This window comes from Lineus longissimus, chromosome 13 (assembly GCF_910592395.1).
Source record: "Lineus longissimus chromosome 13, tnLinLong1.2, whole genome shotgun sequence".
Lineage (NCBI taxonomy): Eukaryota > Metazoa > Nemertea > Pilidiophora > Heteronemertea > Lineidae > Lineus > Lineus longissimus.
Window position 1 is genome coordinate 12,914,077 of NC_088320.1, and position 23,267 is coordinate 12,937,343.

The 23,267-nt window shown below is 42.0% G+C and overlaps 1 protein-coding gene across 1 annotated transcript; it reads right to left on the bottom strand.

Moving 5' to 3' along the window:
- Positions 1–6,841: 6,841 nt before the first annotated feature.
- On the bottom strand, positions 6,842–12,809 carry LOC135498210 (uncharacterized). Its single transcript, XM_064788414.1, has 2 exons — positions 12,695–12,809; positions 6,842–7,983 (listed from the first exon to the last, which is right to left on the bottom strand). The coding sequence occupies exons 1-2, from the start codon at positions 12,797–12,799 to the stop codon at positions 7,075–7,077; spliced, it is 1,014 nt and encodes a 337-aa protein (XP_064644484.1). The 5' UTR covers positions 12,800–12,809; the 3' UTR covers positions 6,842–7,074.
- Between the last annotated feature and the right edge of the window lie 10,458 nt (positions 12,810–23,267).

Here is a 23,267-nt window from a genome sequence, read left to right on the forward strand (position 1 = left end):
GACCTTCAAACTTTAGGGATACATTTGTCCTTGGGGAATCTAGTGATTGAGAGCCTCCTGGTAAGTTGACAAGTAGGTGAACGCTTGTATTTCACCATTTTTATGCTGCGATTTGTGACTTTTTGTAAACTGTCCTCCATGTTGGATGACGTCAGACTTATGTATTGTTTTGATGAGTGAGCGGTGAACTTTCAGATTGCAACTTTTCAAAGTAGTTTAATTCAGGTAAATATGTGTATGAAAGTAATTTCAAAGGTACCATTTAGTTTAAGAATATCTATAGAATCTTTTGGTTATTTTCAAAGTTGTGACATGGTGGAATTAGTTGTATTTTGTGCCTGAAGTTTGCACATGTTTCAAAACGTGTTTGTTTTGGTTAACATTTCGAGGGTCTGTAGCCCGTGGGTGACCCCCGTGGATGCTGTATAAAACCCTGATTAGCCTGGTTAGCCTCAGATTGCCTGGACACATGGCCTAATTAACAGCTCTAAAAGAGACAACCGTATTTTTAGCAAGATTTATTTTACCAAAGTAAATCTGCTGTGCAAGCACCAGTGCGCACTACATTGGTAGATGCAAGCCTGATCTTAGTGCTTTGCTACTGTTTCTGGCTAACAGGTAGGTGGCAGAATTTGCCATTTTCAAAGTTGACATTTTGACTTAGAGTAACTAAGTGTTTTGACTTAGAGTAACTAAGTGCAACCCATATTTCATTTATCATCCTAGCATTCTATATATAACAATGCCGCAGCAGTTTGTGCCATTGGAGGCACCTAGTGTGCATATATATGCAGATGATATTGTAGTAATTGGCACCTTTCTTGAATTGGAGGATTTGATTGCCTTCTTACAAGAGCTATTAGATTTACTCTATCGCTTGATAAATGGGGAGGATATCGACATGGGGTTGTATCCAGCCATAAATCACCTGTTGTAACTTTTGGGAGTTATTGGGGGAAATAGTCACAGTCTTTTTACCAAACTGGTATAAAACCCTTGATTGAATGCTTGCGCCATTGTAGAATAGAATCTGTAACCGATGTATTTTATGCCTGTTGATAGTCTGAAGGGAAATTAAATGATTTAAAAGAGAATCAGAGTTTGTCTTTTGTGATTTGCCATGGTCAGATTGTTCAATTCTCAAGACTCATAATATCACATCTCCTGCTATTGGAAAAGGAACACCAGAGTTGGTGTTGTAGCTAAAAAGGTCCTAGCGTCGCAATAGTCCTGAGACTATTATCGACCATAAGTATTGTACTGGTTGTGACATTGTTGTGACAAGTTAGTCCTCAGTTTAAGACGTCCTTATCGCTCTGGCCAAGCTTTTCTGCTACAATAGCTTGATTAGAGGGTACCCTAAAATTCGTCAATGGGCTCCAATAGATATGATGGGTCCCATTCTGACTGTCGTAGATTACCGATCTCCTATAGTTTATTTTAAGCATTGTGTGCTGTTGTGTCCAGCCTTTGCTAGGTAACCATATTGTTGATTAGGCCTCGGCTAATCTGGGCCGTACTTTGTATGTTCTAGGTTATTTAATCCATGAGCACAATAAACTCGGGGCATTTTGCCATCCTCTGTTGGAACAGGAACCCTCGTCTTTACTTCCTTATATTTCCTTTGATTTATCACGATGTTTAGTCCGTGAAATTGGTACCGAAACCCGGGATTTTATCAGCACGAGAACGTGAACCACACGTCAACATGGAGAAGCTCAAACTATCCTGGACGGCGGCTAGAGGATGGTTGACAGGAGAAACGGAATCGTTACACTCCATAATCTTGCGTATGGCGGGTCTTACTAAGGAGAAACTCCAGTATCAAGTGGAAGAATTCGACAGACGCCTCGCTTCGGTCGATGCAGTTCAGACAGAAATACAGAAGCTGTATGACAACGAGGAACATTTAGAGGAGGACATAAAAAAGGCTACTATCGTACGAAATAAATATATTGAAGTCAGGCTCGAGGCTGTCCGAATGATGGCTGAGCCGCTCACTGCGACGGGGCCTGCGACGACAGTTGTCGCTGGTCACAGCTAAACTCATTGACATTTGTCATCCGCTCGGCTTACAAAACTCGAACTTGCCTCGGGTCCACTCAGCCGACCCGGACTCCGCCACAACAACCCTTGACGCAAGGCAGATCTGCCTGTATATGCTGGTTCTGTTGTTTATTTATTTATTTATACTTTTCTATGCGCTACAAAAAATACATGTACATAGCACAAACGGTAATAGAACAACATCAGAGCATTGACGGGAAACCCATTAGGCGAAAAATTAGCCTCTTTAATGGGTTTCCCTTGCCAGTAATTAGCACCAAAATAAAAATACAAGTATAAAAAAGCATCTCAGGTAGGCCTGCAGCTAGCACACCTGCAAAAGCCTACCCAAGAGCAACTATTTTAAACATCGAACGAATAAAACTTGTTATCATAAAACTTATTTACAAAACGTTTAAAACAATTGTGATTGTGCGTGACGCGCAAGTCACGTGGGAGGTCGTTCCACAGGTTAACAATTCTATTAAAATAAGATGCTAAAAATGTTTCAGTCCTACATAAACGAAGGCGTAAAAGACAGTCGTCCCCTCTTCTTGAATAAAAGTCGATAAAATCATGCAGGGGCAAAGTAAAATTTCTTGTCAAGCAATTGTGAAAAAAGAGGAGGTCCAATATTTCCCTGCGGAAAGACAACGGCATAAGGCCCAAGGCCGACAGTCTGTCAAGCAATTGTGAAAAAAGAGGAGGTCCAATATTTCCCTGCGGAAAGACAACGGCATAAGGCCCAAGGCCGACAGTCTGTCTGTGTAAACAGTCTCATTGCCCAAAATCTGCCTCGTTACACGACGTTGAACACCTTCTAAACGTGACAAATTACGTTCAGACGAAGAATCCCAGGCAACGCTGCAGTATTCCAGTCTACTACGGATAACACTGCCATACATAGTTTTCAATAACTCAATGCGTTTACAATTTCCAGTCACCCTTCTGACCGCGTACCAGGCTGAGTTAACTTAAGCTAAGCGCACACGGGCGACAAAATGACAAAAAAACCTGAAAACATTTGTTTTCAAATATTTTTTCACAATTTGATGCCCGTCTGCGGGCGACAAAAACAGATGTTTTTCGAAAACATTTGTTTTTGAAACAGTTTTCGAATATTAAACATGCAATATATTTTTGACCTAGTCAAAATGTTTTTTGTCAAAACGTCGCCCGTTTGTGGGTGACTGCAACGAAACGTAAAACATTTTTTGCGTCATCATCGTCATTAGCCAATCACGATGACGTTCAGCGTCATGTGATACCAACCAAGCCAGGTCAAAATGGCAGCGCCAATTTTAAACGAAAGGGGGTTGATTGTGGATGAAGAATCGGAACTGCATGAATTAATATGGACGACTGAGCTCGAGGGCAGGTTGGTCGAGCTGTGACAGGAAAGGCCTGCCCTGTTCGAGGTGACCTCGCCGCTCTACAGCGATAAGAACAGGCGGTATGCCGCAATTACTGAAATAGCAAAGACCCTAGAGATCGGCCGCCATCTTGGAATACGCGGGTGTGACCGGGGGTGTGACGTATGGCGCAACCATGGTTACCCCTTGTTTTTGACGTGACCTGTGACGTGACCGTGTCATTTTGTCTCCCGCGTGCGAGTGATTGAAACAAACACGACAAAGACGCAAAACATTTCGAAAACAACTGAAAACAAATGTTTTCAGTTTCGCTGTCATTTTGTCGCCCGTGTGCGCTTAGCTTTAGAGACAGTTTGATCAACATGCTTATCCAAGTAAAATCGCTTTCAACAATAACACCTAGATCCTTTACGTCTCGTACTCTTTCAAGCAGAGTTCCGCCCATGTTGTAATGGAATAGGAAGGGGTTTGACTTTCTAGTAACAGAGATTATCACACATTTAGGTTAGAGACCATAGAATAGTTTCTTCCGTAAGAACATCCGGTAAATCATTTATATAGCAGGAGAAAAGAAGAGGGGCCAAAATAGAGTCCTGGGGGACACCCGAAAGAACGGGTGCGGGCGTTGACTCTTCCCCCTCAAGCACCATCTTTTGGGTCCGTGAGTTCAGGTACGACCCGAACCATTTCAAGAGTTGATCATGAATACCAAAACTGCGGAGCTTATGACACAGGAGGTTGCTGGGGACACTGTCGAACGCACGGGATAGGTCAAGGTAAAGAACGTCGACTTGGCCACCCTTGTCCAGTTCCTGGCCTATCTTGTCGAATATTTCCACCAGTTGCGTACCTGTAGAACGGCTCTTACGAAAACCGTGCTGACCCTGGTTTAATAATGGTTCAACGTATGGATACACATGATTGAATAAGCATTTTTCCATGACCTTGGATACTGCTGAAAGAAGGGACACCCCGCGGTAATTCTCAACGATACTCCTGTCCTTCTTCTTAAAGATCGGAATCACATTAGCATGTTTCCATGCTGATGGTACAGAACCAAGTTCCAGTGACCTATTGAATAAAAACGACAGAGAATGTCACAAGTCATCTGCGCAATGTTTCAAAACTCGAGGAGACACATGATCTGGGCTGCTAGCTTTAGCCGCATCAACATTGGCTAAAGCCTCCCGCACGGCATTGAAAGACATTACCACAAAACCAAGATTAGGGTCCTCAAAAGTGTGAATAACCGAAGATGATTGAGCAAAGACCGAGGAAAAGTGCTTGTTAAATAACTCGGCTCTAGCCTTGTTGTCAGTTGCACTTTGGTCTCCCAGTTTCACGGTTGACGGAATGGAATTAGAATTAGTCATGGCGCGATAAAAAGACCACCATTTTTTAGGATTAGAGTGGATTTCCTGTCCCAAAGAGTTAACATGCGATCTATATTTATCTCTCGTTAGGTTTCTAAGTTTATTCCGAAGGGCCTTGAACTTTTTCCACGAGGAAGCATTTACCCGCTTAGCTTTACGGCAAGCCGTCTTAACTTTGTTGGACAAATGCTTCACCTCCGCGTCAATCCAGCGCGGGCGATGATTGTCACGCACCACTCGTTTTGGAACAAATGAATCTACACCGGTATTGAAAACGCTCAGCCAGTCGTTCCAGATGGTGTCCATATCAAACGTACAGTGATTGCGCACAAAATCCCTGCCAAGATTGTTACTTATATAGTTCCTCAATCCATTAAAATCCGCTGATTTATAATCGTACACCACACGAGTTACTCCGTGGTTGCGGACAGGGTGAAGTGAAATACCAGTTATAACCGAGAAGTGATCTGAATCGTACATATGGGGCCAAACATCCGCATCCAAAAAGCATTCCGGAGCATTAGTCAGAATTAGACCGAGAGTATTGCCAGCTTTGTGCGTTGGGCAGTGCACTAGCTGAGTCAAAAGAAAATCATTAACCAGTTCACAAAAGTCGTGGGCTTCGCCACAACCTGGCGCAGAAACGCTCTCCCAGATTATTTCAGGTAAATTGAAATCACCCGCGAGACACACAAGGGAGAATTTATCCTCACAGTTGTCCAACACTTCACGAAGCTTTGCTACAAAGCCTATTGACTCTGGCGGCCGGTAACACGTAACAAAAGCCATTTTGCGACCATTCTCAAGCTGCAACTCGCATACCAGAATTTCGGCACCTTCAATTTCGAGATCAGAGCGACGGCCAAATTTATATGAACTTTTTACAGCAAAAAGGACACCTCCTCCCTTCCGTTGCCTATCGTTTCTAATTATACATTATATTCGTTTACATTCAAGATAGACGCATCCGCAACAGTGTCGTTGAGCCATGATTCCGTTACACTGACCAAGTCAAAATTCTCAGTCGTAACTAAATTCTCGAATTCTACAAAGATTGCAGAAAGCTGCCAAAACACGTTTTGGTACGCACCAAGTCCTGCCATTGTGATGACAGACTTTGAAATCGCAGCGCTCAATGCTTTAAGAAACACCCTTGGGGATGACCCCGACATCAAGGACTGCTTTTATCACCTTACTCAGTCAACTTGGAGAATAGTTCAGGAACTTGGTCTGGTGCCCAAGGAGGATACCGCGGTGACGTCACATCATGTGATCACGACCCATATTACTGATGGCTATGACCAATCACATTCAGTCTACTGACAGCACCAGCACAGAACATATCTCCACGTCTCACTGTCTGGTGCGCTCCTGTACACAAAACACCAAAAGACATGAAATATTGCAATACCTAGTATGGATTCTTCCTGTGTAAAATAAAATTTAAAGAGCAGATTAACTCCCACGAATAAAAAAGACGTTTGGCGTGGCCAAAGTGCGGAAATAATGCATCCGCTAATATACACTACGAAATACACTAGGCAATGCACTACGCGATACACGGTAGAGATGCAGTTGAGTTTGTTATTGTTTTGACTTAGAACCCCCCCCCCCCCCCCCCCCCCATATCATATTCATGTATTCATGAAGTATGAACTCATTTCTGTCCCATACAACTCTAAGAACAGTCAATTTCTCCTTAAATCATTACCGAAACCGCGATATCCGCAGGAAGATTTCGTGCTTGTGTCCGAAAATGCATGATCTTACAGGGGTGCTAACTCGACAAATAGAGGGGATCTATGGGGATCTATGCGAGTTTTAGGTCCTACAGGTCTCGAACTTGTAAAATCTGTAAACATGCCTCCAAATCCCATTATGATCAAGAAGAGATTGCCGGCCCATATCTGGGAGACTGTTTTGAAACCATCGCTAATTTGGGAAGATCGATGCCCGGCTATTTGGTTTTAAAAACCCTATTTTTCCCCATCAAAACAGCACCTTTCATTATTCAAATTATAACTTATTGTCTGAAGACTTATTTCATAGCAGAAAAGTACTAATAACTCTGATTTGATGCGAAAAATCGAACTTTATTTGATGACTTGATTTTCCCTTGGCCGTGGATAGAGTTTGTTTACAATATGCAGCGCCATCTTGGAAAAGCCGTGACGCCACCGCGGTATCCTCCTTGATACACGCGAAAATAAATAACCTCAAGATTTCATCCAAATTTGTCGAAAGTGCCCTTTCTTCTTTGGTTACAAGCGGTAAAATAATTGTCAAGCAGTATTACCGAGTTGGTGATTCTTCCAACTGTCTTTCATTACATAGCCCAAAACACTCCAAACATTTTTAGCTGGCCTTTCCCAATACCGTTGAATTCGAATTGTTGGTTTGTCAATTTTGTCGGAAAACATTGCATAAAGGACCTGTTCATCAGTGCTGGCCAGCCCTCGGTTTAAAAATAGGTCCGCGTAGAATCGATACAATTTTGTCCATCTTAGCATGACGTCACGCCTGGCGATGAATACACATCCACACAGAGAATATTGGTTAGTCAAGAATATCTCTTGCGGAGACAGCTTGCTGTTTAAAGGCAACATCTGGCCGTAGCCAACCTTCGATTGGTCAAATCCTGGCGGGGTAGCCAACTTAAATGGAAGGTGGTCAGTCTGGTTTTGAAAAAATCCTCCATCAAACCATGCGAAATAAGATGTATTGAACACATTCTCCTTTGCAGCTAACTCGACAAGTTCATACTTGGCATTCATTGAGCAGCCATATTCAGGCACAACCGTATTGGGATGAAACTGTGGGTAGCCTTTATACGAAAGGATCTCCCTCACTTTATCAATCACTTGAAAACTCCTCAGCGCCTTCCTGTTGATCAGAAATATCTTTGTTTTCTTCTCTTGTGTCGCGCGGATCGTTTTAAACGTCTCATAAATGTGTTTGTCATCGAAGAATGCCACTACGTTATTCATGAGCCGGCCATATTCCCCCAAGCGCCTTTCATACATTTGTTTGGTGAATATTCGAGAATTTTTGTTGCCTTTTCGAAAAGTTCCAAGGTCAAAATATGCTGTCACGATGGTGATATCTTCACTGTAAACGCCCCGACTTACTCGTTTTTCATTCCTGCGCTGATTATGTGTCCTGATGTCATTCTTGAATTGAATGCTATCTTTCTGGAATAAGAAGAGCAGCAATTAGACGACAACTACTAGTCCTGGGGCTAAGGGTTTTTTGTGTGCAAATCTTGCTCCCAAAATTACTCTTCATATTTGATACGGGCACTAGCTGATCGGGACTCGTCATTTTAGCGAGGGTAGAACCTGAGAGTGAGTGTTTTTGTCTGAAGTGCAGGACGCCGAAAAAGCCGTAAAAAGTTGGTCAAGGGGAACTCTTTTTGACATAGCTCTGCAGGTAATGCATTGTTTGAGGCATATTACCATTCAAAATGAAGCTATTCCTATCAGCTACATCACCATTTATAATCCATAATCAGCAAAAAGTTCAAAAGGTCAAACTGTGACGTCATAATGGAGTTGCCCATAATGACAGGCCCAATGAGACAAGACCACTAATGAATATTCATAGGTTGGAGGGTCGAGGCCTATCAATTAGACGAGTGCATGTTTTCAACTCTCAAGTACATATTTGGAGAGGTATTGAAAAAATATTTGTTGTGGCAAGTCTACAGATATAAAGAAATTATTTGATGAAAATATTAATTTCGAATTTTGCTAATTTGGTAATAGGGGGCGTGTTTTGTGATTTTTCTGCCAGTTGGCTGAAAAGAGTGGAAATATCAATGTCTGTCTAATTTGTCGATTATCAAAAAATTTCCGTGGTCAACTACCAGTTTATTTTTCACCATTTGCTTGCCCGACTGTCCTGAATATCATAACAAAATTTCAGATTCACAACCCCACGCAGTATTTGATGCGTCGCGGTCAAACAATGACAATTTAACTGCTAAAAAGCTTAAAAAATCAATTGTGGTCTTGTCTCAATAAACAAATTCGAAATAGACAAAGTTAAGGAATGCACTTTTATTAGATGTATTCATTGATGGATCCAGTATGAAACGATCATCTTTCCCATAACACGCATAATGACCCCTTGGCAACCATTTGTATTTCGGCCAAATTTCTAAAATCGACCAAAAAATAGCAAATTCAAACCGAAACGGGGAAATTCAATCAATGATGTTTATTTGAATATTGTGGTAGTACCACAATACTTTGATTAAATGGCCATTATCTTATATTAGTGCCTTAAAAAGCATTCCGCTTTGAGGGATTCACCAAGCAAAACAAAACGTCATTTTACACTATATAATTTTTAAGAGAAACTGTCAGCGACAACTTTCGAAACCCTTTTATCAAAAGAAAAAGCTGCTGGAATAAAGCAATGTAAAAAACTAGATAACTTGGTCAAGCATAGCACTGAAAATACTTTCCGTAACTATGACATAAGACACCACATGTAGTATGACCTCGTTCATACCTATTTGGTGATACTAGTCTGGAATAATGGCAAAACTGACAAACGGAAATTAATGCTCTGATCTGAGAGAGAATTAAGATATGAAGACACAGTAGATGAAGACTACCTGTCGGCTCCCAAAAGGGCCTAATGGCACGACTGCAGATGGTAACGCAATGACAAGGTTCCACTGTATACGACCGATTTTGCTGAAAATATTCCCTGCTTTTTGGACTAATTTCACAAATATGCTAGATCATTGAGTAGAAATTCACCCTGAATCGATTAAATATACCTACAGACCTGCAGGACTCAGTAAAGGGTAGTGATCGAGAGGGCTAGGAGAAGTCACAGTGCCCACACTGAGATAAGCTATTTGACTGAGGAGATGCCCACGCCGATATGTATGGATTTTTTCTGGGCATCATACAGCAACACGGTAAAATTGCCAGTGCCAGGTTTAGACATTGACGTAGAGGCAGATTTCAAACAACTTCCACACGTCTTCACACTGTGGAATCAACTATAACTTCTCCGAGCATCTTCGACCTCTCCGAGTCAACCCCAACCACCTCGGAGACCAAATCCAGGCACAATCCGACGGGCATCCTGTAAACAACAGCCGATGGTATGGATCAGACAGCACATCTATTTGACAGTTTTCTCACTGTGAGTATGACGAGGTTATGCTAGGACCACCAAAGGAGCTATGTTTAAGTTGTCAAACGGTGTAGCAGCTGGGGTTGTGTTGTACTTTCAAATGACACTAATATCCTTTGTCCCTTATACACATGTATCACAATTTGGGATCATGCCGAAAGCGCATAGACTAACTTTGGATGAGGTTGCACAAGGATGCAGAGCAATTTAAAAAAACGGTAGCTAAAATTGATTGATATGTTTTTGTCAGCTACCCAGAAATATAGTATATTTGTCAGCTACCCAGAAATATAGGTTACAGACTAATTTAGTGATTTTAGAAATAGTCGTAGGTTGGCCTATTTGGCGATAATATGATGCACCTCTTAGTCTGTCAGTGTGGCAATACAGGGCCGAAAGAGGCAAGTTATGTTACATTTGTGATCATTTAGTCGAAGTGTTGTTGTACTATCACAATATTCAAACATCATTTATTGAATTTTACCGTTTTGGTCTGAATCTAGCAATTTTAGGTCGATTTAAAAAATTTCAATTGGCCGAAATACAAAAAGCCGCCATGGGGTCAATATGAGTGTTATGGGAAATATGATTGTTTCAAAAACATTCTCATACCGTACCCTTACAGACTCAGTAAATAAATCTAATAAAAGTAAATTCCTTAATTCTGTTAATTAAAAATAATCAGTTGCTTGGGCCTGTCATTTTTAGCAACGCCGTTGGGACGTCATAGTTTGAATTTTGGCAACCTTGATGTTCAAGCTTTCTGCTGATTATGGACAGGATGATGAAGCTATTAAATAGGAATAGCAATGGTCATATGCTGGTAACAACGCATTACCTGCAGAGCTAGGTCAAAAAGATTTTCCCTCATTTCAGACAAAAACATGATTTTTCGCACTGCATGCTGCCAGGTTTCAGGATGTCTACCCTCGCTCAAATGATGATTCAAATAGTGCCCTTAATAGTAATTTTGGGAGCAAGATTTCCACACAGTACCCCCTCAGCCCCCGGACTGTAGGGGAGGGCGGGGTAGGTTGATAGGGTTAATATAGGGTTACTAAAATTTGAAGAAAAATGTATGCACTTTTCCTGTTCCAACCTGCCCCACTCAAAATGTTCCAACCTGCCCCCACACCTTCCGATTAAAAAACATGTCGTGTCCAGAGCACACATTGGAACAAATGTTTTCTTTTTCATCCTATTTTGATTGTTCATCACCAAAACTCACCATACCGTACTACCTGCGCTTTTGCCTCCAGTATTCATTATAAAAAATGTCATTTTTAAGGTGTAGAAAAGTCACTCAGACATGCTAAAATCAGATGAACCTTTTTCAGAACTAGATGGTGTCCTCAAATGTCTTTTTACCAATATGGTAGAAGGGCACTATGAGAGGCTTTATAAGGATGGGAGTGCCAATAGTAACAGATTATCTCTTTCCACAAAAAATGCAATGTTTCAATACCCCGCGTTCCAACCTACCACATCCTCCCCTACATTCGACTTACAATATTGCATACGGCTATTAGAGAGGTTGCACAATCTTACGATTGCCACTCGGGCTATATATCCGATATTATAAATAATATCACTACTGTTATCATCATAAAACCACCACAATCTTCTTTATCAACGACATTATCACCATCATCGCTATCTTCACCATTATCACCACCATCACCATCATCGCCATCATTGCCATTATCGCCACCGCCGTCGTCGTCCTCATCGTCGACATAGTCGTCATCGTCATTATCGTCGTCATCATCATCATAAACTCTGTTCGGTGATAGTCAATAAAATAAGAATACTGCTGGAGTGTGATCCGATGAGTCACCAGATAACACGAGTTGATTTTCTCAGGCCTTATAGGAAGCTCGAGACCGCAGGTCGTGAGTTGACGACGTCCCGACTTCATGCCTATGTCGAAAGCCAAGAGTGGGGGAATTCCAACGTAATGATATAACAAAAGACAATAACGATGGCGTGAGGTTGTGTAGAGGCTTTCTCCGGATCTGCATTGTGTGCAATCGTTACAAAAGTTACTCGCGAATAAAACGAAATGACAATCAAGGGAAACCGGGAATTATGTAAATCTATTACACAGTGTGCATTTTGATATTCTGCTGAATATGACCATCACCCATTCCGTGCTCAAGTGTGCTAATGCTCTATACGTGTATATACCGGTCATCGTGTGGTGAACTTTGCAGCTAGTTTCAGAGTTAAAGGGTAACTCGTGTCAAATTTCACCATATAATGCTTTAGCTGTTTTTGACAAATGACTACGTCACTTTCTCATAAATCGGTAAGGTTTTCGAATCGAAATGCACATTTTCTAGAATTTGATGGTTTAATCCCGCCCGGACGGCTCGCTTCGATGCCGTTGAAATTGCGCCACGCCGACGACGTTTTCGTTGATGACGTCCCAACATGAACATTTTCGCGGTCTCGGTGGTTTACATTCAGCGATTTTATAATAAATCTAATCAAAAATGGAAAATTTGAGCTTTACACTTGTGATCAACAATTAAAAACGGACGTATTTCCGCAAAGTTGTAAATCACATCATAGTATCACTTTAACATATCCCGACGGAACAAGTTGGAACCAGAAACAGTGAATCAACTTGTGTAGGCATTTATATAGAATAATTTGCAAAGATTTACGAAACTGGCCTGTATGTCGCTATAAAAGAAATCACATGTCACTGCAATGATGACTTCCGCGAAGAAAGACTATAATCACCTTATCGTGGTTGTTAAAACAAAATGTTGTCATGAACTGGAAGATGATAAATGTTCCTACAATGGCACACAAAGTAGTTGCGATCCGTCTATACAATTTAGACATGTTGTCTTGTTTCGTATCGGAGAAACACGGTCTGGTTAGTAAAGTATCCGATATGAATCGTAGAGGTCCTCGCTCGAAATACCCTGTCACATTTTGCAATAAATGGTGCAGCTGGTGAAGCGTGGGTCATGTGACACATCTAATTGGACGACACCTGGTCATTAAAGAATAAAACTGTCCAGCGCATTATCAATGTCTGCCGCCAATTAGCACATCTTGTCGGGGTTAATGTGGGCATGTATGTGTGCTGAATTTTCAGGCACTTATTTTCCGCAGACATCGTCGACGTTCATTTTTTCCTCTATTGAAGAGGCAGGCTAACCAATGCAACTTAGATGGTCTCTCTGTGAGCTAAGATTTTAAACCTCTCATGCATAAAAACCCTTGCGGCAAAGTTAGATAACGCCCGTCCACCATGTTTGAACGACCGGTCAGCCCTGTTTCAAATACCCTTAGATATGACATACTACCAACAAGCCGCAGTGGCGCTATCGTATTCTAAACAGAGCACTGGGACAAGGATCGCTCAGACTAGTTCCAATATGATGATATATTTGTCGTTGACATTACGAGGAGGTTGCTTGACGACGATGCACATCGCACGCATTGGACACAGTTTCTTTTAAGTAAAGACACCAATGAGCACACTTTGATCGTGTTATGCAAACATTTTCCATGGCAATATCTCGGGAACAATTATACTTTGTTTTTATAATATTATATCCACCTTTCTGCATACCAGGCTAAAATAGCAATTCGTCATTTCATATCGCGAAGGCAAATATCCGGCTCATTATAAATCTCATGAATATTTGCGGCCTCTTCATACATGTTCCATAGATCTGTGGCGGACGAGACAAGACCACAATTGATTTTTTAAGCCTTTTAGCAGACTGAGTTATATTGTCAATGTTTGACCGCGACGCATCAAATACTGCGTGGGGTTGTGAATCTGAAATTTAGATTATTTTATTCCGGACAGTCGGGCAAGTAAATGGTGAAAAATAAACTGGTAGTTGACCACGGAAATTTTTTGATAATCGACAAATTAGACAGACTTTGATATTTCAACTCTTTTCAGCCAACTGGCAGAAAAAACTCAAAACACGCCCCCTATTACCCAATTAACAAAATTCGAAATTAATTTTTTCATCAAATAATTTCTTTATATCTGTAGACTTGCCACAGCAAATATTTTTTCAATACCTCTCCAAATATGTACTTGAGAGTTAAAAACATGCACTCGTCTAATTGATAGGCCTCGACCTATGAATATTCATTAGTGGTCTTGTCTCGGACAGGACTTCCACTGATGACCATGAGGTCGGCATATCGCTAATTTGCGTTTCGCATTCTGCTGTTTGTGATAAGCCCAAATACCCCGTCCGCAAGGGAATTATTATCTGAGCGAATAATAATTATAACACAAACATCTGACATCTGTTTACACTAATTTATGTTGCATTCTCATTACTCAATAAATAAATGTCATGAGTATTTACCTTCCCTGCAGATGGCCCATTTTGTAGCTATTTGGAGTAGCAGCATATTTGAGCAGGTTTTAGTATACTGACGGTGTCCAATCGATACAATGTACGACCGTAGTGCTTCCTGTAACAATTTCGGAGAAAATTAGGATATTCATTCAAGCATGACGTAATACCACGTGACACTACTACTCTGCCCTCGGCTCCCAGACAAACTCGACCATGGTTACTTGGCTCATCGAGTTGTGTATTACCAACTGTCCAATCAGACTGAAGACCATTCGTTTATTTTGAAACGAACGGGCATGCTCGAGACACATGCCACGCCCCATTCGCACAAACACGATCGTCGTCGTTTCCTTTTGACAATGGTCCCTGCGATGTCTAATGTATGCTCGATATTCAGTTAGATCGTAGCGGCATCCTGAACCCATACGGCCGCAGCAGGTATCTGGTAATTCAAATTATCCGCTAGTGCTGATGGTAAGCAGAGGACGGAAACGTCCCAAAAAAACAGCAATTGCCCGCCCCAGCGTAACTGACTTCACAATCGAAGATAACCAGCTGGCCACGGGGTTAACGTAGTTTTCCCGCAGGGAAACGCCATACCGACTCTCTGCTGTATGGGTCTAATGGTTTGCATCTCCTCGATTTATATATTGTTGCAGCGAGTTGTTTGAAAGGGAGTTTAAGATTGACCCCAGTCCCCAAGAAAACAAGTTCCGGGTGATCGCGGACTCGGCCGCTACACGCTTTTACGGTTTCGACGAGGACGAGAAGTCATCCCGAGTACATCGAAGTCAGAACCTGACGCGATTGTGACTTGAGGACGCCCACGTCGTTATTCCGTCCGCCATGCCGCGGTTCGGAACGGGAAATCACGTTGAAACTAGTAATAAAACGCACAAAAATGGAAATCAACTCGCTTACGGAGTCGGCGATGATATTAACGTCACTCAAATTGACGCAAGGTACATGAGGTTCGTTTCATATCGTGACACCGGGTTGCATTTGTTGCGAGCGCCACCTACAATTTTAGTTCCGACCGACGTTGGGAAACAGTGGAAAATGAAGATTTCGTCTCGTCGCTACGATGGGGCCAATAAATTCACAGGTGTAGCAGTCCCAAATGAAATTTCAACATCTTTTACATGTCAGAAAGGCATTAGCTTTAATTTTTATGGCCTATCCCTACCGGACCTGTATTCAGATATTTACGAGATATTTTTAATGGAAAAGCGGCTTGAAATAGCGAAGTCGAATGTGAAGTTGATTTTTAGAAAATGCCCCACCCACGCCATCTCACGAGTAGCAGTGGAACTGAATTTCTTTGTATTTTGGGGACGTCCAGTAAAAAATTCATGGCATTCTATGGAGATTTAGAACCGGATCTTTTGATGTTTTTCTTCAGAAAATTCACTGCATTTTGTCTAATTTTCTACTTCAACACAGGCTCTTTTGTGCTTGTAACAGCAGACGTTACCTATTTTACATGGGATTTTACTCTCATTGATCAATGTCTGAGCTTCCTAATCTATAGTCCCAAGTGACTGGGATTGTCCTAGGCTGTGCCTGAAGGGCGAAGGGGGGGGGGGCGAGGGAGAAATTTTCCAATTGCACCTAAGATTCTTCCTTATGGGCATCTGCCCTCCAAGAGGTCTTACTGTGGACACTAGAAGAACATCTCCAAGGGGTTGGATGGTTGTCCTGGAGGGAGGGAGGGGGGAGCAGGAGCAGGGGCAGGGGCAGGGTTGTTGTTTTTTCAGAAAAAGTGGCATTGTTGTCAAACTTGTTTTGAATAACCAGGCCAAGGAATGTCCTCATTCCATGACTTGGGTCAAGGCACTTGGAGATGACAATGTGACATCATTATTCTGCAGATGAGTCAACCTGAGAAAAGACAATATGAGCAACCATTTAGAAACAATACAAATCAATTATTTTTATTCAAAACTTAAAAAAATACACTTCAGATCTTGAATGATTGGACATAAATAAAAGAACATATTCAGGGTGACCACAAAAATGCCACCCATTCAACATTTTAAACATAAATAAATTTACATAGAATCCAAAACTCTGAATTCAGGGTGCCATGGGCCAAGTACACGTACAGTTCAGTTTGACATATCTGGGAACCAGGACAAAATTGGTGTTTTAGGGAAATTTAGGGGTGCCAATTCCAAAAGTGCAAAGTTTCCCCTGTGAAGTGGCACAATACCCCAGAAACTGAGACCCATTCAGGGCCTAATGGAAATAAGGATGAGGTTCCAAGATATGCCAAACTAAAGTGAGATACAATCAAGCATCTGTTCTGTTGAAGTATTGCGACTTGACATCTCCATGATCAACCCACTGGTCCCATTTGGTACTGTAGCCGATATAGTGGACACAATACCTTGAAAGATAAAAGATACATGTATGCTGTATGTCGATATTGAAATATTTGATGTTGCATTGATCCCCCCCCTCCCCCCTCCACACAATACATACCACCTGGAACAGTCGGGACTTTAGGCTCACTCGATCGGCAGGTCACCCTTCCTTCGGCCGCTTCATTATTCATGCTCTTCCGACATGTAAAATAATGGTAAGGTAGGCTATACTGATCGATGAGGTAGCTCCCACTAAGTCTAAGGCCCTATCCAGAAGTAGACTGGGGACTACCAATGAGTAGACCTACAGAACTTGTGCACAAATGTGAATGACACATGCTCTATGACAATGATGCACACAATGCAAATGTCAGAATGTACAGGAGAATGCACTCAGCATGCACATGATACATGTAAAACATGTGAATACATGGGGGCATTGAATGTTTCGAGGTATTACTTCTTCTTCTCTTCTTCTTCCGTTAAGTTAACTTCCTTCATCATATTGAAGATTAATGTAACTGGTAATGTACAATCAAGCATATGTTACTTATTGGTATCGAAGTCGTAGTCATCGACTTCTACAGGCCAAAAGGTCGGCGTTGTCTTCTTCTTACTGCTACGCAACCTCGTATCGTAACATCCAGAACACGTCCTTCTTGTGCGATCAGGACCGGGGCGACATGGGCGAGGACGCAAGGGAATATCGATGCACTGCAAATGGCGACATGATGACGGATGGCGCTGCGAACGAATGACGATTGTTGCAAAATCTAAAAATAACATTCGATAAAATACACATATGCCACAATTGTACTTGCTTTTATAAATAATTGCATGCGATTAGTACAAAACAATTCTTTAATTTAGGATAAGAGTTTAACTGAGAAGATTTGACAGCATATGGCTGAATCATGACGTCAAACGCGGGAAATATGAAATGCAACAAATGTAATGCTTGGTGTCATGATACTATCATTGACAGTGAACACATACACATTTGTCTGTCTCGCTCCATGATCATGGCATCGCGACCTGTTCTACCAATCATATTTCGGTGGGGGCACTTGCATGAAAATAACAACATTAGACTGGTAGTTTTAAAATCACTTGGTCCTTCTTTATATCGAAAATGCCATAGTTATGGGGACATTTCTTTCAGAAAGAGGCATTTTCAACCTTATGTCGAACTGCACCTTTTTTAAGTGGACCGGCCTTCAGCATAGCCGATCGCACTTCGTGTCCACTTAAACGTAATTAGTTCAACGTTCAGAAAGTTCATACACAAAAAGGGGAGACCTCTCATATTCTTGGATTTTTATGCATCAATAATATCACCAGTTCTATGTGTGCTAAAATGCACGAGTAGTCTGTTTAAAAGAACTTGAGTCTTCGTTTCTATTTGTGAGTTTAGAGTGCCAATGAATTTGTCAGAGGTCAATTGAATCATCCAAGAAAAACTGATTTTCCCTTGGTGTCATGCCACACTACGACAGAGTCTAATTATTGATAAAAACAAAGCTTACTGGCTTGTCAAATGTTCCCCATGGTAGATCTGTAACACCATAATCGTATCGTAATTCCTCGCCAATGCCAATGTTCCTGCTGGCAAATAAAGCCAAATATGGCTTCCCTTCATTTGCCACCATTCTCATTGAACAATTGTCCGACCCGTTCACGCCATCATTCACTAAGCGCCCAAGACTTCCATCGTCTCGTGTTGCATCGACACTGAAATTCAAACAAATAAATTAGCCTTGCAAAGTAATTACCCTCAGCAATCAAACCTCGTATAAAAAATGCATTACAATATACAGTAATCGAAAGTTCAAAGTTCGGGTGGAACAAACTATCCTATGTAATTAATATATTGTCTGAAAGTTGTAGAATGCAAATATTCACGACATATGTTGGTAGTCCAGATTGTACCTGTTCCCTGACAAAATCTCAGTGCATATTCACAAATAATTGTTTAACTCATAATATATGGCTATGTCAGGAAGGAGCAACTGGATGACAATGTTCGAAGCTGTCTGGAAGGCGTGTGACGTTCTGATCTAAAACAATACAGATACTCTTTACTCATCTCCAACATTCGAATTCGTATGAGCAATGCATTGTCTCTCCCGCGTGTCAGTCGGTATCAAAGCAATTGATACTTCATCAAGTCGTAGGCAAGTTCCTGAATGGCACCCTATTGCTTGCGGGCCTTATTTTCTTAATGTTTATTAGGTCTAATCCAGCTCACTGATCTGCGCCAGTTTTCAAACAGGAAATGAGACGGTTCATTTTCACCGCCCAGGAAAATGTAAAAAGTAGGCTGAATCGATTGTCGTGCGAAATTCCCTTTAACCGCATAATTTTTAAATGCAAACACATTAAAACTTACCACATCGTTTCACTTCCGAATTTGAAAAAAAAAATGAAGCTTCCTAAACCAGCCTCTTTGTAACGTTCTTCTCTAATTTCAGCTTCAGCTGTTTTTATCATCTCCCCCTTGTAAATCAAGAGGAAGTCACCTTTTTCAAAAGGGACTTCAGTGAAAACACCCCTACCTGAAATAAGAAAAAAAGATTTTTTGATAAAGATAAACCTGTGTGTTCGATACAGCAGTGGAATGATTGAAAATGGTTGCACCATCTAAACTATTGTTAATATAGGGCACACGTACTCTTAGTATTAGACCTAGAAATAAATGTTGGTGAGGTTCTGAAAAAATCTTAGGAAATATTTCGGAAACAAAATACACACCCCGTAGAGGTTTTGAGACTGTGGAAACCTTCTTACTCTGCTTTGTCGCGTCGCTGCACCTCCACGCAGGAGTGCATATTTGTGCTGGCCGAAAAACCAAGGTTTTTCAAAAGATCAAACATATTACAAATATTTCAAAGAGTGTTCCTACGCTTCATTTCTCTGTTCACCAGAAAAACAATATGGGGAGGCCGACTCTCAATCATAAGATGCATTGTTAAAGGTTATTAGTCTGGACAAGCAGCTAGAGGAGCTGGAGGAGGCGAACAAGAGAGGCCAGTATAGTATGACCTGGAAGTTGATCCATGCCCTCTCTGGGAAAAATCAGAACTCGGCCACCAAGGTCAAGAAACTCGATGGAACACAGCCATCAAACGACCACGAGCTTCTTGAAGAATGGGGAAAGTACTTCAGCTCCTTGCTTAACAACAGCACAGGACACACATCAGACAATCTCCCACCCCCAGCTGATGAAGACCTACCAATATGCACCGACCCACCAACACGGAGGGAGACAGAGAAAGCCATTGCCGCGATGAAAAAGAACCGTGCCGCAGGTCTGGATTGTGCCATAACCGCAGAAGCTCTCCAAGGAGGTGGAGCCCCAATGGCTGAAGTCATCCACAAGTTCTGTGTCGAGGTGTACACAACTCTGCAGCCCCCCAAACAGTGGACTACAAACATCATCGTTCCTCTGCCAAAGAAGGGAAACCTATTCATGATGACCAAATACAGGGGAATCAGTCTCATGTCCATCGCTGCCAAGGTCTACAACAAGATTCTTTTCAATAGAATCCGCGATCAAGTCGATCCACTCCTGAGAAATAACCAGGCTGGCTTCCGGAGGGGAAGAAGCTGTATCCAGCAGACACATACCCTACGAAGGATTATGGAGGGCTTCCAGGACCAACAACTCCCACTGAATGTCACTTTCATTGACTTTAGGAAGGCCTTTGACTCCATCAACAGGACTGCTATGTTTACCATCCTGCGCAGCTATGGAATCCCGAAGAAGTTAGTGGACGCCATAAAGGTCCTGTACACAGACTCCCAAAGCGCTGTAACAGTCAATGGTGGCATCTCGGAAACCTTTGGTGTCACGACCGGAGTGCTCCAGGGTGATGTTCTTGCTCCATTCCTATTCATCATCTTGGTAGACTTCCTGCTGCAAAAGGCCACCTTAGGTGGTGACAGTGGAGTTGTAACTCATCCCCGCGCTTCTAGGCGATATCCTGCAAGGCGGCTCAATGATCTGGACTTCGCAGATGATATCGCACTCATGGAGTCTATAACACCACACGCACAGCATCAGATCGACAGAACGACGGACAGTGCCAAAGACATCGGATTGATGATAAACGTCCCAAAAACAGAGTATATGACACGCCACTGCGATACAAGTACACCACTAAAAGTATATGGAGAACCCATACAGCATGTGACTGACTTCAAGTATCTGGGCTCCATGGTGGACTCAAGTGCAGCTGACCTGAAGAGAAGAAAAGCCCTCGCCTGGTCTGCCTTCTGGAAGTTTGAGAAACTCTGGAGAAGTCAAACCATATCGATCAGTACAAAAGTGCGCCTCTTCACTACCACCTGCCTCACCGTACTGTTATACGGATGTGAGTCCTGGGTGATTACCAAACACATGGAAAACAACATCAACGCGTTTGCAAAAATCATGCTACAGGATCATGTTAAATATCAAGCGGACCGACCATGTATCAAATACAACAGTGTACTCACTGGTGAAGTGCACCCCCCTAATACATTGTGTGCACCTCCGCCAATGGACGTTCCTGGGACATATTTTACGGATGCCAAGCAATGAGCCAGCTAGATTGTATGCACTATACCAACCGACGCACCGCAGGAGACGCCCTGGCCGCCAGCGAATGCCTTATCTGACGTATATCAAATCTCTCATAGGACCGCTGGAACAAAAACAAATTGAGGAATCGGCCCAGGATAGGGTTGGTTGGAGGAAGCTTGTGGCCGCCTGCTGCGCAGTCGATCGATGATGATGATGATGATGAGTCTGATTATAAGATGCCTCCCGATACAGATGTCAAGGACTGTAATATTGGTAGTTGTGATGCACATCCGTTTTGGTGGGGACACAAAAAAAGTTCAGCCCATGCAACACGGACATGCAGAACAAGACAGGACGTACTGACTCAAGCACACAAATGGTGAAGTCTACACTGTCTGTATATACACTGTAATACAATGTTCTGTTAGGGGGGCATTCATTGGCTGAAATATATGGTCGGCCTCTGTCACAGCATGGTCACAGGAAGACATGTATCGATAGCCCAATATCATTCACATTTGTTAAATGCTTTTTCATATTTTAGAACTTCGCGAAAATTATTGTCGCGTCTGTGTTTAAGCCTTCACTAAACAATGAGAGAAACACTTCTTCTTCTTCTTTCGTTCACCACGTTTTAGACAGTCAGTCCGGATTTTATTATAAAGTCGGTGGTCCTGCGTAGCTGCTGGATATCTCCATATAACTGGTCATGGATTCGTGCTCCCTCTGGCCAGGTCTCCTTCCTCAGGTCTGCAAAACTTGAGCATCCGTCTAGTATGTGCTCAGCAGTCATGGGCTCGTGGTTGCATATGCAGGTGTCGCTCTCGCCGATGCCAAAAGAGAAACACTGCATGATGACATTATGCAGTATTGCCAAATTCGCCTAACTAATAATATAAGGTACTATAGCTTATCAGAAATAACCATCTACAAAAAGGTTTAAAGGTCACTCAGGAGATCTTTGGTCAGTGAACCATCGAACAAGAAAGGATAATTCTCTCTTTGGTACCAAGGAGATACTCGATCTACTACACAACAGGAAAATAGAGAAGATAACACATTTTTCATGATCAACTGTTATTTGGTCCGAGGACCCGATACAAGCTTACGGCACAAACTGTTCCTTCATCAAGTATGAGAAGGATTAGAAAATTACATCTCCATATATGTTAGCACAATTCTAATGGATCGAGGAAATGATAATCCAAACGATGCCAGGGAAAGCCTAGAAAACTGCCACTCTACCGATTGCTACATCTGGGTGTTTTAGTGTTACCGTGAATAATCATGATCTGAATTTGTTAAATAGCTTCCAGATCGAGTAATAATATCAAATGGGTGCTCGGTTTGCCTTAGCGGTCACACCACAGCAAACTTATTATGGCCATTTCTATTGAATCAGGGTCTTCTATTATTCTTAACAGTATACTTTTACTTTACAATTGGACTTTTAAGCAGCGATCTCCGGCACGCGACATTAATGTTGCACTCCCAACCGATTTTATAGCCGGGCGCGACTGTGCTGTCGGCACCCTTTTATACTCTGCGTCTCGTATTGTGTCACCTGTTGTTCTTGCTTTTTCTGACTGGCCCCACTCGCTTTGCAGGGGTAGTGGCGTCTCTGTAGGCGAGTATGGCGTAGTTGACTCGCTTAGGTCTCTCCTCCTCGACGACAGATACGGCACCCCCGGCTCAGCTGAAAAGAGTCTGGTCAGATTACTGGTGCGTGCTTTTTAAGCTCTGTATTTGTTTGTATTTTCATGTTGTTCCTGTACCTGTACTTTTTGTATATGTTCTCCTACTTGGAGGTTTTGATGATAATAAAAATGAAAATAATAATAACAATAATATTATTATTATTATACTGTATAGGCGCTATTAAGCGGGTTTCAGGGCGCCTGTTTTGCCAGAGTCATTTAATCCCACACAGCACTTTCGGGCAATTTACTAAGTCATGATAAAGCGCACTTTAATCAGTCTACAAACTAAGCATAGGTGCAAAACAGTAATTGATCGATGAACGACAATAATTCGACGAAAAA